Source organism: Chiloscyllium punctatum, chromosome 22 (genome assembly GCF_047496795.1).
Source record: "Chiloscyllium punctatum isolate Juve2018m chromosome 22, sChiPun1.3, whole genome shotgun sequence".
NCBI classification, from domain to species: domain Eukaryota; kingdom Metazoa; phylum Chordata; class Chondrichthyes; order Orectolobiformes; family Hemiscylliidae; genus Chiloscyllium; species Chiloscyllium punctatum.
The window spans coordinates 33,948,020-33,963,943 of record NC_092760.1 but is presented as its reverse complement, the minus strand read 5'-3'; the positions used below and the strand labels follow the sequence as shown (position 1 = coordinate 33,963,943).

Below are 15,924 nucleotides of genomic sequence, written 5' to 3'. Positions count from 1 at the left end.
AAACTTTACCAAAATAGGCATGTAGATTTTGTTGTGCTGAAAATGCCGCTTTGGCTTCTGAATGTAGCCTGCAAACAGTCATATCGCAACTTGCGGAAAACAGATCGCATGTTGGTACATTTTAGTTTTCAGCCACTAGCCGTTTAGGCTGGAACGAGAGATTGAAAATTCAAATCCTGGAGGATTTTATTGCCCCAACAATAAATGTACTATGTTAATTTTCCTGTACTTACTTTCAGTGCATTTGGAGCAAAGTGGATAAAGGGAACACCAAAGTAACCATTGAATCATGAGTTAGTTTGTGAGAAGAAAAGGAGATGGCATTATATATAAAAATAAACTTTTATTTGAGGCCTTGTTGTTTGGATGCTTGTTTTATATATATAAAAAAGTTTATTTCAGGCTACATTCAATCAGATAAAATGACACCAGTATTAATGTCACTTAATCATGTATCAGGAAGGGTAATCTTTACTGACGTGTTTCTGAAAACATTACATGATGTCTTAATTTTCTTTCTCCAGACTGTTCAGGATGGTCGCCAATTCATGAAGTTTATAGATCCTAAACTTGGTGTTCCCTTACCAGAGAGGGACTACGGTGGCAACTGCCTTATCTTTGATCCAGGAAATAAGACTGACCCATATCACAACATATGGGTGAGACTGATTTGTATTTCTAAATTGCTGTATTCTTTCTCCTTCCAAGTTAGTGGAAATGATTTGCAGTGATGAAATTGAGTTACACTTCAACTCTTGGAATGCCCCATCTCATATTTTCAATACTTTGTTTGCAATCCCCATCTTTCATTCTTTGAAAGTTACTAACTAAACTGTTTAGCAGTTAGGTTCCAAGAGTGCTGGCAATGCTCTGATAGTTGACCTCAGTGAACTGCCTTTGCTTGCTTGAGCTGAAGCAGGCAGTTGTACCATGGTGGGAAGCACAGTGTTGAAGCACAGTAGATGCTGATGTTGCCCAAAGGGTGAATGTAAATCTGAATGTTCAAATGCTGAAGTTTTATCCATCAATGAGGCCCTTTCCAGACTTCTAGACCTACAAAAATCACCTGAAATAAATCAGCAAGTAACAACTGCAACTTAAATATATTTAAAATTCACCATGACTCAATTCCTATAAAAGCTTTCATACCATGAGCGACATTAATTTGTCAAATGTTTGCTTGAAGAGGTAGGGTCTAATAGACACCTTTAAAAGTAGCAAGCGAGCCTTAGAGATTCAAGAAAGAAATCCTAGAATATCTGGCCAATTGAAGACCCAACTGCCAGTGATAAGGCAAAAAATTGGGATGTTTTAGATGTGACATTTGGAAGGCATTGGAGATCTCAAAGAGAGAGAAGAATCCATATTGGGATGTGAAAACAAGGTTGAAAATTTTAAAGCAAGTGTTTTTGAGCCATGGAACAATGTAGATCAGCAAACACAGGTCTGTTGATAAATGGGACTTACTTCGATTGAAGGTAGAAACAATGTATCTGAGCTCAAGTTTCCAAAGGGTGCAAGCTAAGAGGCTAACTAAGGCTGTATTGAAATGACTGACCATAGCAATATCAAAGTGGATGGCACGATAGCTCAGTGGTTACCACTGCTGTCTCAGTGGCAGGGACTCAGGTTTGATTTCATCCTTGGGTGACTGTCTCTCTGGATGGAGTTTGCATGTTCTCCCCATATCTGCGTGAGTTTCTTCCGGGACCTCTGGTTTCCTAGCATGATCTCACAGATATGTGGTTAGGTGGATTGGCCATCCTAAGTAGCTCATAGTGTTCAGGGATGGTTAGGTTAGGTGGATTAGCCATAGGGAATGCAGGTTTACAGGGGAGTGGGTCTGGTGGGGATGCGCTTCAGAGATTCAGTGCGGATTCGATGGGCCGAATGACTTGCTGCCACACTGAGGATTCTATTTTATGATTCAAAGTTTGGAAGAGTATTTTAGTAGCAAATGAGCCAAGAAACATGCAGAGATGAGAACTGGTACAGAGCTGTAAGTAGGCGGCTTTCATTTTGCTGAGGATATGGAATTAAAAAGTTGATCTTTGAGTTAAAACGTTTGTAAGGATCTAGATAAGCCAGTCACCTTGGGTTAAGGAAGGAAAATTGACCGGAATTGTTGCTTCTCTAATTGGTATTCAGAAATCCAATTTGGAGAATAGGATAAAGGAACTTCAGGTGAAGACATATTTGGACCCTGACTAAACTTACTCCAGACTCTACACTGTAGAATACAACCCGTTGAAGGCAGTAATTATTACCAGAGTTGCAGCATTAATACGATCACTTTGGTAAAGAAGCAGCAAGCTTCAGAGCAAACCTCAATGAACAGTTGATATATTTAGTAAGGGTGTAAGTTACCACCCACAGGAACTTCTCCCTTTACCAGCTTTTTACTCAGCATGTGTGGCTGGAGGGCATTGGTTTATTTGATTAATGCTGTTTTAAAGTATCAAAGCCTCTCAACACTCTATTTAACAGGAACAATGGCTTTGAAGCTTCTCTAGGAAGGAAATATCATGGTTTAATTTTAAACATCTGTTAGTGAAGGTTGAATGTCCATTTATTATTCAAATGCTGTTTATAATTTACCCTTTATATTTTGATATGTAACAAGTGGGTAGCAAAACTATGTCTCGTCAAGAATGGATTGTAGTTTGATTTTTATGTATTTTCTATCTACTTTTTTCATCCTTCCCACAGAGTGATTAACCATTTCTAAACAAGAAGCTAAACAGGCTATCTTGAGGATTTCATGTGTAGCTTTGTAATTTCTTCACCTTGCCCTCATTCAAGTGCCCTTTTTGAGTACTTTTCAATGATTCACTCTGCATGGAGTTTAAAATCATTATTCATTCAGTCCATTTGTACTGTGTAGCCACAATTACTTGGCTTGAAATGTTTGTGGTCCAGTCTTGGTGTTCTATTGCTTCTGTAAACATAAGCAGTAAAGTTAGATAGTTACCTATTGAGATTTATGAAATCTATTCATTTTTTTTTCTCCTCAGAGATCGATCAGTGAGGTAAAGTAGCTTTTTTAAAAGGCACATTGAGACTATTACAAACAATGGTAAAATTAATTTTAGTCAGTTAATTGGTGAAGGGTCAAGTATTTTGTATACTAAAACTTTGAAATCTGAACTTTTAATTCAAAGCTTTCCTTCAATACTTGACTTTTATTTCTTGTATTTTAGGACAAATTGGATGGATTTGTCCCAGCTCATTTCCTGGGCTGGTATCTTAAGGTAAGACAAGAACTGGATCAGCTTTCCTTCATGACTATCTTACAAATTATTAAAGCCCCATGGTGTTCTCATCATCACTTACATTGCAGAGATGCTACTAAATTCTTATCTACAAGCATTCAGATGACAGACTTACAATTATGTTTCTTGATTTTAGTCTTTTAGAACTACACTTGCTAAAGGGATGTCTCAACTGATTGCAAGTCAAGTGGGTCATCCAGACAATTTACAAGCTGCACACATTATCATTTCACAGCATTGCTTTAAAGGTTTGGCCTTTAATCGTGGCTAAGTGGTTTAGACGATGGAATTTAAATCCATTGGGGTCGCCCACGTAGCTTTGAATCCTGCCGTTTTAGGTTATAAATGTTCCTGATTTTAACCTGGAAGATTAGCTTTGTTTAGAGGATCGTGTGGCACAGTGGTGATGTTACTATCTCTGAGCCAGAAGGTCCCAAATGTTCCCAAGGTATGTAATAAAATCCCTGAACAGGTTGATTAGAAAATGTCAAGCAGCATTGATTTTTTTTTTGACTGCCAATATTTAAATAAATAACATCTTTCTTCTTTAGTCTTAAACAGGGTAACACTGCATGCTATATACATCTTAGAATCAAACAGAAATAAGTGTAGGAGAGTCTGGCTCAAAGAATCTGGGATTCTTTGAATGTGCTATTTGATTAGTCCCATGCCCCTGATTTTTCACTTACATCCCTGCTAACTTTTGACCTAACTTCATAAACCAACCTTTTCTCCATGTGTTTTGTTAAGATTCTGTCATATACAGAGTTAAAACTAGTAACTGATCTATTCTCATATTCCAATTTGTGGAAGTGAGTTCTACATCTCAGGCAGACTTTGCATGATTTGTTTCCTAATTTCTCTTCTGTATCGCCTGACTCTGACTTTAATAGTATGTTCCTTGCCGTAAATTCTGCATTTGCAGTAAAAGGTTTTCATTTCTCTCTCTACCTTTATCAATTTCTTTTAGAATCCCAGACCTCAACCTTCTACAAGTGCTTGTAGCGCTGCTAAATCTGCACTCTACCTCTTCAGGGCCAATATCTGATTTTTGTTTTGAAGACATACCTAGATATTGAAATGACGTACCCTTTGTGGTAATTGCTGTCAACTGGCTAAGAAGATTTGAGGTCCTTTAAAGTCATAACTGCATTGTTAGTTTGCACAGTCATTCACTATCTCTTGCAGCCTCGTTCTTCAGGCCTGAAAGAAATATGCTTCTTTTAACTATGTAAATGTAATGGAAAAATCAAATGTTCATAATTAGTTTTTTAGGATCAAATGCCAGATAATTATATCCTTTTTTCTTTCTGTCTAGACACTAATGATTCGAGACTGGTGGATGTGTATGATAATTAGTGTGATGTTTGAGTTCCTGGAGTACAGTCTGGAGCATCAGTTACCTAATTTCAGTGAATGTTGGTGGGACCATGTACGTATTTGTACAAATACCTGCCCTGTGCCAATTATTATGTGCCAATGCACTGAACAATATTTTAATTGTGCTCACTTAAATAATAATTTCATTTATTAGAAACAATTAGATTAAAAAGCATTTGCAATAAGGGAAGGTTTGATATTTGTATTAGGAAGAAGGCAAGCTTTCAATAAGCTAGCAAAAAGCAAAACCAAATAGCTGGAGAAACTCAGCAAGTCTGGCAGCATCTATGGAGAGACAGAGTTAACACTTTGGCTCCAGTGATTCTTCTTCAGAACTCTCAATGTTTGACTTGCATATGCATTATAATCTTGTTTCTACAGTGCAGCTTGTGTGCTGGAAGGCTTCGTGAGTCTCTCGATAGTAAGATAGAAAAGAAAATGTGAACACTGAGTAGGAAGGTGAAGGGGGAGAATGGAGAGTATTGGAGTACAGACTAAAAGTGGAAGGAAGATTTTTTTGAATGATTTTAAAAAGAAGGTAGCAAGATAATGTACAATGGGCAAGGGCAGAAAGTAGCTGCATACCAACTCAATGAATAAATGCTAATTCTGAAGTAGCCGGGGATAGAACAAGAAGCAGTACTGTGTTTCCCGAGTATGGGGTAAGGCAGGAAGACAGCATCACAATTTTGAGACTGGATGTTGAATGAATGCAGCTTTAAGGGAGTAGACAAAGTTGTGGCAGGGGAAGTACATTAGTCATACTTGCAGAAAAAGAATTAGAATAAAGGGTTGGTTAAGTAATAGGAAGCAGAGATTAGAAGTAAACAGGTCTTTTTTTGAATTGGCAATTTGTAATTAGAGTATAACTTTTGTAATCTGTATTGGGATCTCAACCAATTACAATCTATATCAATGATTTTGAGGAATGAACCAAATGTTTGTAAATAAATTTGCTGATAAGCCCAAGATGGGTAGAACAGTAAGGTAGCGAGAAGAGGTAAAGAACTCACAAAGGGTTAATCATAGTTTTGGTGATTCAGCAAAAGTTTAAGTAAAATATGGGAAAATCTGAACTTGTCCACTTTGGCAGGAAGAATACTTTGGCAGGGGTTTGCACATTCTCCCCGTGTCTGTGTGGATTTCCTCTCGGTGCTCCAGTTACCTCCCACAGTCCAAAGATGTGCTGGTCAGATGAATTGACTGTGCTAAATTGCCCGTAGTGTTAGGTGCATTTGTCAGTGGGAAATGGGTCTGGGTGGGTTACTCTTCGGAGGGTTGGTGTGGGCTTGTTGAGCCGAAGGGCCTGTTTCCACACTGGAGGGAATCTAATCTAAATACAAAGGCTATTGGTTAAATAGAATGAGATTGCACAACTCCGTAGTACAGAGAAACAACTGGCACAGCAAGTGACTAAGAAGGCAAATAGAATTTTTTTGTTTATTGCAAAGGATGAACTATAAAATAAGAGAAGTTTTATTGCAGCTGTGCAGGATCTCTGTGTAAGATCACATCTGAACTACTGTGTCCAGTTTCAGTTGTCTTATTTGAAAAGGTTATGTTTGCACCTGAAGAGGTCTATATAAAGTTCACTTTACTCCTTTCTAAAATTGAAGGGATTACCTTATTTTAATAAAAGGTTGAATAGCTTGGGCCAATACCCATTTGAGTTTTGAAGAATGAAACGTGAACATGCTGAAACACAAGATCGTGGGGGCACTTGATAGGGTGGATACCAGGCAGATAATGCTTTGTGGAAAAGACCAGAACTAGGGAATACAGTGTAAAAAATAAAGTACCTCCCTTTTAAAATGAAGAAAAATATTTTCTGTCAAGATACTTAGTTTATGGAATTCTTTTCTCCAAAGACCATGGAGGCTGGGTCACTGTCTTTATTCAAAGTTGCACTAGATAGATTTTTGAGAGACCAGAAAGTTGAGGGCTGTAACAAGGCAGTCGGGAATGTGAAGATGAGATTACAAACCAGATCAGACAAATGGCCTATTCCTACCCCAAGCTCCATGTTGTTTTGTCCTTTTTGACTTGGATAAATGTTGTCCTACTGAAGTGGGCTAGATTGAGTATGGGGTTGAGAAAGTAAAGTTTGGAATACAATGGCAAGAGTAGAAGAAGTGGTGGGGGAACAAGAGCTGGTCACTTATGCATCTGAAAAGCTACCACCTGTACGTATATGAGCTGAGGAAGAGTTCAGGAAGCAACAGCAGAGATGAGATGAGGGAAGCTGTACTTAAGTAACATGCCAGAGGAAGGTAACAAAGTCAACAATCAGTAACATTACTTCATTTCTTTTGAGATTCAAAATGGAGGATGAGCTGTAAGGAGGTTGAAGATATTTGTAATGGTGAAAAATGGTTTGAAGTGTGGTAAATTCTGCTGGCCACGGTGAACTTGCAGTAGAATGCAGTTTTGTCTAGAGAAAATGACAGTTCTGTTTGTGATGATGCAGTTAGATCTGATAGGAAAGAGATGGGCGAGTTGATCACAAATTCATTTTGAGTTTTGAAAGAAAGCCATACTATAAGATTTACCAAAGAATTTGCAATCTACTAAGTACATTTGAAATCTAGTTGTGGCAGCCAATTTTCACACAAATTTCACAAAATAGCAATGAAGTAATGACTAGTTAAGCTGTGTTAGTTGGTTGACAGGTTAATTATAACTAACATCCTGCTACCATATTCATTATCCTTAAAATCTCCTGGCCACCAAACCTTCAGATTACTTCTATCCACATACAAAAAAAAAATGCTGGTCACTCATTCCCACTTCTATTGATACAGTGCTATGGAATCTTTTACTTCTATCTGGGAGGGTTTAATGCGTCATTTAGGAGGTGGTACTCCCAAGGAATCCCCCTTGATACTTCACTGAGTTGTTTCCTGAAATGTATGACCCAGTAATATTATTGCTAGATGATTAATCCAGAGCCTGTGGCTCGGGGTGTTGTTGCTGGGTTCAAATTCTGCCTTAGTAGGTGGTGGAATTTGAATTCAAAAGAATGGAATTAAGAGCCTCAGTGATCATGAAACCATTGTCAATTGTTGGAAAAACCCATCTGGTTCACTAACGTCCTTCAGGGAAGGAAGCTGTCATCCTTACTTGGCTTGGGGTACATGTAACTCCAGGCTCTCAATAATATGGTTGACTTTTAACTACCCTCTGGGCAATTAGGGATGGTCAATAAATGCTGGCCTTGCCAGTGATGCTGAAATCCCATGAATGACCAAAAAAAACTGTTTGGATTAGGATTTGAGCCTACAATCTTCAGAATCCAAGACAAGAATGTTTGTTCGTGTTTAAGCTTTCTGACTGTATAGAATAAGCCATGTCTCCTTCTTTTCCCTACCATTGTAGAAAGTTTGTAAAATTGTACTTATGTTTGCAGTGGATAATGGATGTCTTTCTATGTAATGGATTTGGAATCTATTGTGCAATGAAGACACTAGAGTGGCTTTCGATGAAACCATATCACTGGCAAGGACTCTGGAACATTCACTCTTACAAGTAAGTGAATCTAGTTGTTAAGGCATGACAGGTGGGGTCAGTTCTGTGCAAATATATCTTTTCATTATCCAATGCACATTAAATGCATTGTATTTCTTTGTAAATATATCAGAGAAGGAATAAATTTCTTGCTGAGGATTGTTTTAGGAATTTTTAATTATCACTTGTGCAGAGTAAAAACACTTACACAGATACTTGAACATCAACTACATTTCAGCGAATGCCTTTAATCCTCAGGTGTGTGACTATTGTTAATTATTAAGACCATAAGACCATAAGACATAGGAGTGGAAGTAAGGCCATTCGGCCCATCGAGTCCACTCCGCCATTCAATCATGGCTGATGCGCATTTCAGCTCCACTTGCCAGCGTTCTCCCCGTAGCCCTTAATTCCTCTAGACAACAAGAACCTATCAATCTCGGCCTTGAAGACATTTAGCGTCCCGGCTTCCACTGCACTCCGTGGCAATGAATTCCACAGGCCCACCACTCTCTGGCTGAAGAAATGTCTCCGCATTTCCGTTCTGAAATGACCCCCTCTAATTCTAAGGCTGTGTCCACGGGTCCTAGTCTCCTCGCCTAACAGAAACAATTTCCTAGCATCCACCTTTTCCAAGCCATGTATTATTTTGTACATCTCTATTAAGTCTCCCCTTAATCTTCTAAACTCCAACGAATACAATCCCAGTATCCTCAGCCGTTCCTCATATGCTAGACCTGTCATTCCAGGGATCATCCGTGTGAATCTCCGCTGGACACGTTCCAGTGCCAGTATGTCCTTCCTGAGGTGTGGGGACCAAAACTGGACACAGTACTCCAAATGGGGCCTAACCAGAGCTTTATAAAGTCTTAGTAGTACATCTCTGCTTTTATATTCCAACCCTCTTGAGATAAGAGACAACATTGCATTCGCTTTCTTAATCACAGACTCAACCTGCATGTTTACCTTTAGAGAATCCTCGACTAGCACTCACAGATCCCTTTGTGCTTTGGCTTTATTAAGTTTCTCACCATTTAGAAAGTAGTCCATTCCTATATTCTTTTTGCCAAAGTGCAAGACCTCGCACTTGCTCACGTTAAATTCCATCAGCCATTTCCTGGACCACTCTCCCAACCTGTCTAGATCCTTCTGTAGCCTCCCCACTTCCTCAGTACTACCTGCCTGTCTACCTAACTTCGTATCATCGGCAAACTTCGCTAGAATGCCCCCGGTTCCCTCATCCAAATCATTAATATATAATGCGAACAGCTGTGGCCCCAGCACCGAATCCTGCGGGACACCGCTCGTCACCGGCTGCCATTCTGAAAAAGAACCTCTTATCCCAACTCTCTGCCTTCTGTTAGATAGCCAATCCTCAATCCATCCCAGCAGCTCACCTCGAACACCATGGGCCCTCACCTTGCTCAGCAGTCTCCCGTGTGGCACCTTATCAAAGGCCTTTTGAAAGTCCAGATAGACCACATCCACTGGGTTCCCCTGGTCTAACCTACTTGTTACCTCTTCAAAAAATTCCAACAGGTTTGTCAGGCATGACCTCCCTTTACTAAATCCATGTTGACTTGTTCTAATCAGACTCTGCTCTTCCAAGAATTTAGAAACCTCATCCTTAATGATGGATTCTAGAATTTTACCAACAACCGAGGTTAAGCTGATTGGCCTATAATTTTCCATCTTTTGCCTTGATCCTTTCTTGAACAAGGGGGTTACTACAGCCATCTTCCAATCATCCGGGACCTTTCCTGACTCCAGTGACTCTTGAAAGATCTCAACCAATGCCTCTGCTATTTCCTCAGCAACCTCTCTCAGAACTCTAGGGTGTATCCCATCGGGGCCAGGAGATTTATCAATTTTAAGACTTTTTAACTTTTCTAGCACTATCTCTTTCGTAATGGCAACCATACTCAACTCAGCCCCGTGACACCCTTTAATTTTTGGGATATTACTCATGTCTTCCACTGTGAAAACTGACGCAAAGTACTTGTTAAGTTCTCCTGCTATTTCCTTATCTCCCATCACTAGGCTCCCTGCATCAGTTTGAAGTGGCCCAATGTCTACTTTTGCCTGTCGTTTGTTTCTTATGTACTGAAAGAAACTTTTACTATTATTTCTAATATTACTGGCTAGCCTACCTTCATATTTGATCCTCTCATTTCTTATTACACTCTTTGTTATCCTCTATTTGCTTTTGTATCCTTCCCAATCTTCTGATTTCCCACTGTTCTTAGCCACTTTATAGGATCTCTCTTTTTCTTTAATATATTTCCTGACTTCCTTTGTCAGCCAAGGTTGTCTAATCCCTCCCCGGTTAATCTTTCTTTTCTTGGGAATGAACCTCTGTACAGTGTCCTCAATTATACCTACAAACTCCTGCCATTTTTGCTCTAGTGTCTTCCCGGTTAGCCTCTGCTTCCAGTCTATTTTAGTCAGTTCCTCTCTCATGCCCTCATAATTACCTTTATTCAACTGTAACACCATTACATCAGATTTCGCCTTCTCCCTTTCAAACTCCAGACTGAACTCTACCATATTATGGTCGCTACTTCCTAAGGGTTCCCTTACTTTAAGATCTTTTATAGAGTCTGGTTCATTGCAAAGCACTAGGTCCAGAATAGCCTGCTCTCTTGTGGGCTCCATGACAAGCTGTTCCAAAAAGCCATCCTGTAAGCATTCCATGAATTCCCTTTCTTTAGATCCACTAGCAACATTATTTACCCAGTCCACCTGCATATTGAAGTCACCCATGATCAATGTAACCTTGCCTTTCTGACATGCCTTCTCTATTTCCCGGTACATGTTGCGTCCCTGGTCCTGACCACTGTTAGGAGGTCTGTACACAACTCCAATTATGGTTTTTTTGCCTTTGTGGTTCCTCAATTCCACCCACACAGACTCCACATCATCCGACGCTATGTCATTCAATACCATAGATTTAATTTTATTCTTAACTAACAAGGCAACCCCACCCCCTCTGCCCACCTCTCTGTCTGTTCGATAAGTCGAAAAACCATGGAGGTTTAACTGCCAGTCCTGACCCCCCTGTAACCAAGTCTCTGTGATGCCTACTACATCATAATCATTCACTATTATCTGTGCCATTAATTCATCGGCTTTGTTATGAATGCTACGAGCATTCGGGTAAAGTGCCTTAATGCTAACTTCCTTATTAGAGATGTTGTAAGTCATATGTCCTAAGTTATCCTTGCTTTTTTCTGCATTCTCAGTCTGCCTCAATTTTAAATCCGCCTGGAAACATGCTATCCTGCTGCTTATCTTTCCATTTACCTCCATACTCCCTGTCGCTTTCACTTTCCCTTCCCCCCAACTCAGAAATTTAAAGTCCTACTGACCACCCTATTTATCCTCTTCGCCAGAACATTGGTACCTGATCGGTTCAGGTGGAGACCGTCCCAACGGTACAGATCCCCCCTGTTCCAAAACTGATGCCAGTGCCCCATGAAGTGGAATCCCTCTTTCCCACACCAATCCCTTAGCCACGTGTTTACTTGCCTAATTTTCTTGTCCCTATGCCAATTGGCACGTGGCTCGGGCAGTAATCCGGAGATTATGACCCTTGAGGACCTGTGCTTCAATTTCCTGCCTAGTGCTTCGTAATGCCCAAACAGGTCCTCCACCCTAGTCTTGCCATGTTGTTGGTACCAACGTGGACCACAACAACTGGATCCTCCCCCTCGCGCTCCAATATCCTTTCAAGCCGGTCAGAGATGTCTCGCACCCTGGCACCGGGCAGGCAACACACCATGCGAGACTCCCGATCCGGCTTGCAAAGGATACTATCTGTCCCCCTAATAATAGAATCCCCTATAACCACTACCTGTCTATTAGCTCCCCCCTCTTGAAAGGCCTTCTGCACCATGGTGCCTTGGTCAGTTGGCTCATCCTGTCCAGAGCCCTTTTCCTCATCCGAACAGGGAGCAAGAATCTCGTACCTGTTGGACAAGGTCAAGGGCTGAGGCTCCTCCACTCCTGAACTCTGGGTCCCCCTACCTGCCTCACTTACAGTCACACTCTTTTGTGCCTGATCACTAGCTGAGTGGGAATTAATTAATCTCCCAGGTGTGACTGCCTCCTGAAACAAAGCGTCCAGGTAACTCTCCCCCTCCCGGATATGCCGCAGTGTTTGAAGCTCAGATTCCAGATCATCAACTCTGATCCGGAGTTCTTCCAGCAACCAACACTTGCTGCAGATGTGGTCACTGCCGTTCACAATGGGATCAGCCATCTCCCACATCATACAGCAACAGCACATCACCTGCCCAGCCATCTCTGCTTAGTTAGTTAATTACTTACTTAGTACAAGTATGAGTTAGAATACCTTCTGATACCTCTCTGCTATAGTTTTTTTTACCCTAAGTAAGGACTTGATGTATACACACAAAATAAAATCACGAAGTAAATTTTTTAACTAGTCCCCAGTAAAGAAATAAAAATTCTTACCTTAAAAGAAAAAAGCAGTAGTTAAGAAGGTTAGAGGAGGAGGGCGGGTGGGAGATACTACAGGTGTAGAATCTCGGGTTTATCGAGATTAAACAGCTCCCGCTCTTTCTGTGGAGAGAGAGGGGAAAAAAAACACCGCTGCCCGCTACAGGTAAGCAATTTTAAAACAAACTGTATTACCTTTGCTGTAGTCTCCCGGGTTCTCTTTTACTTCGCTGCTCCCGCTCATATTGTTCTCATACTGTGGTTGCTCTCCATATTATAGAAGGCACAGTTAGTTTAAGGAACTGACAGCATTGTGGACCAGGCAAGTGTATGTTGAAGAATTCTCTAGCATGTTGACGGTAGTAAATGCTAAAAGCTGATCCTTTGTGCATACAAACCATCAGTTAACAATTTAAGCTTTGTAATTGGCATTCACTTCCATTTCAGTGGTTTACAAAGTATGCCACAAGATTGGAAGTTGTCTGTATTAAGAATTCAAATTATTTGGAACTAATCAAATGATATTTGCTTGTGTGTTGATTATTAGAATAAGAAAACACAAGAAGTGATAACATGGTGGTTATGCTACTAAGTTAGTAACAGGGTGTGGACGAATGTTCTGGAGACAGGAGTTCAGAACCATGATAGCTATAAACGCTAAGTTTAATTAATTAAATACCTGGAAAAGAATTTGTGGGTGGCACAGTGGTTAGCACTGCTGCCTCACAGCGCCAGAGACCCGGGTTCAATTCCCGCCTCAGGCGACTAACTGTGGGGATTTTGCACGTCCTCCCTGTGTCTGCGTGGGTTTCCTCCGGGTGCTCCAGTTTCCTCCCACAGTCCAAAGATGTGCAGGTCAGGTGAATTGACCGAGCTAAATTGCCGGTAGTGTTAGGTAAGGGGTAAATGTAGCGGTACGGGTGGGTTGCGCTTCGGTGGGGCGGTGTGGACTTGTTGAGCCGAAGGGCCTGTTTCCACACTGTAAGTAATCTAATCTAATCTAATTGCTTTCAGTAATAGTGGCCATGAAACTATTGATTGTTGTAAACTTAGTGATGCCACAGCATGGGACTACGTGCATGCCAAACAGAGGAAGCGATATGTCAGCAAACGGAATTAAGTGAACATACAATCAACAAATCAGGTCAAAGCTCTTCAGTCCTGCTAAAGCCAGTAATGGACAATTAAGCTATTAATAGAAGGAGGAAGCTCCATGAATTTCCCCTTAGTCAATAACAGTGGAACCTGGCATGTGATTCCTTCTGAGAGTTCTGCAATCAACAATGTCAGTCTTCAATTAATTCAATTTCAACATGTTTGAACAATACTAAGCATGCTGGATACCAAAAATGTATAGTGCTCCAGAACTAACCAAGATGCTCACCAGTGCTTGATTGGGTTCCACCAGGGCCACTCAACTCCAGACCAAATCACAGCCTCCACTAGCTGAGGTTTTAGCGTAAAAGGTAGATGTGATTGTTGAAGGCCAGTCATATCTGTCCCAAGAGACTGGACCTAGAACACTGTTCTGAGGAACTCTAGTCATTTTCATCTGCTTCATCACAGCCCTTCTTTCCAACATGAAATTTAAAATAGGAATGTTTGCTGATGATTGTGTGGTGTTCAATACTGTTTGCAAGTCCTCAGAATGAAGCAGTCCATCACTGTCTGAGCATTATTTAGGCTTGGATTGACGTGTGGCAAGTGCCACACAACTGCCAAGTAAAAACATATTCAACAAAGCAGAGTTGTCTAATCACAACCCTTGTTGTTCAGTGGCATTACCATCAATTAATCCCCAGCATCAATCCCCTGCCACTCACCAATGGCAAAAACATAGTTAAACCAGCCATGAGAAGTGCTACCTACAAAGAACCATTTGGGGCCTGGATAGTCTGCAGAGACTCACCTGTGTCCTGACTGCTAAAAGCCTGTTATGCACCTATAAGATGCATGTAAGGAGTGTGGCAAAATACTGTACCCTTACCTAGGTGAGCACAGTTCCTATGATATTCAAGAGAAAGCAGGCATTTTGAGCACAAAACAGCACTCAGTCCACCATCTTCAACTTTTACTTTCTTTGCCATTGATACAGAGCAGCAACAGTGTGTACCATCAACAAATGCATCATAGCAGTTCACCAAGGCTCATTTGAAAGCACTTTCCAGACCTTAGCCACCAACAAGCCCGTTAAAAAGACTAATTATATATTCAGTATTCGTTATCGGTATATTTATTTACCGTTTATCCACAAAAAAATGGAATAAATCTACAATATAAATTGCAGTATCTAAGTTTCTTTTACTAAGGAGGAGGTTTCTAGGCCTTACCTATGTGTTATTGAGTATTTTGGACTTTTTTCCCCAGCCATACTGTAATTATTACAATTACAATTGTATTTCTTTACATTAGGGGTTTGTTCTCCGAGTTAACACAACGGTTGCAATTTTTGGTAAATGTGGAATTGTCACATTGTAATAGTAAAAATTGACTGAGGAGTGGGTATGGTGACATTTTTTGTTTATCTTGTAGAAAATTGATTCAGTAGACTCTGAAATTTACAGAGTCAGGCATTAAGTCAATACTCCAAGAGGAGTTTCATTCCCATCTCAAAAAAGGTTCTTATACAGAATAATTATCGTGAGGAAGAAAGCCCTCTGGCTGTTCTGTACTGGCTTTCTAAATGAGCATCATCTGACTTTTTTTTTCCAGTAGCCTGCAAGTTATTTCTATTTAAGTAATCATCTAATGCCCTCTTGAATATCTCAATTAAAGCTGCTACTTCCACACTTTTAGGCAGTGCATTCCAGAACCAAACCACTCTCTGTGAAATGTTTTCTGTGGTATCATATTTTTATCTAATGCAAATGATTTCAAATATCTGTCCTCACTCTTGATTGTTTCACAAGTGAGAGCTGCTTCTCCTTGTCTACCCTGTCCAGACCTTCCATGAATTTGAAACTTTCTATCAAGAGTCCTCTTGATCACCTTCTACCTAAGCTAAATAGTCTAACATTTCCACTCTATCTTCAAAATTGCACCTGTATAGGTTGAGTGTAACTCCACTTTGTGCCCCTATTTATGAATCCTAGAATAATGTTTGCTTTGTTAACCACTATATTCTACCTGTCCTGCCATTTTTAATAACTTGTGTACTTATACATACAGGTCTGTTTGTACACGCACACTCTTTTAGTGTAGTACACTTTTTATTTTATGCTGTTTCCCCATGTTCTTTGTCAAAATGTATGATTCAACACTTCTCTGTACTAAACTTCATCTTTCACCTATCGATCCATTCCATGAA

General features: G+C 40.3%; 1 protein-coding gene across 1 annotated transcript in view; it reads left to right on the top strand.

Annotated features, from left to right (window-relative positions):
* Positions 1-15,924, top strand: part of ptdss2 (phosphatidylserine synthase 2) — a 93,386-nt gene that overhangs the window by 46,303 nt on the left and 31,159 nt on the right. The window contains exons 5-8 of the mRNA XM_072591976.1: positions 525-659; positions 3,201-3,251; positions 4,591-4,704; positions 8,059-8,177. Of these exons, the coding sequence (XP_072448077.1) occupies positions 525-659; positions 3,201-3,251; positions 4,591-4,704; positions 8,059-8,177 (419 nt within the window). The remainder of the gene's footprint in view (positions 1-524; positions 660-3,200; positions 3,252-4,590; positions 4,705-8,058; positions 8,178-15,924) is intronic.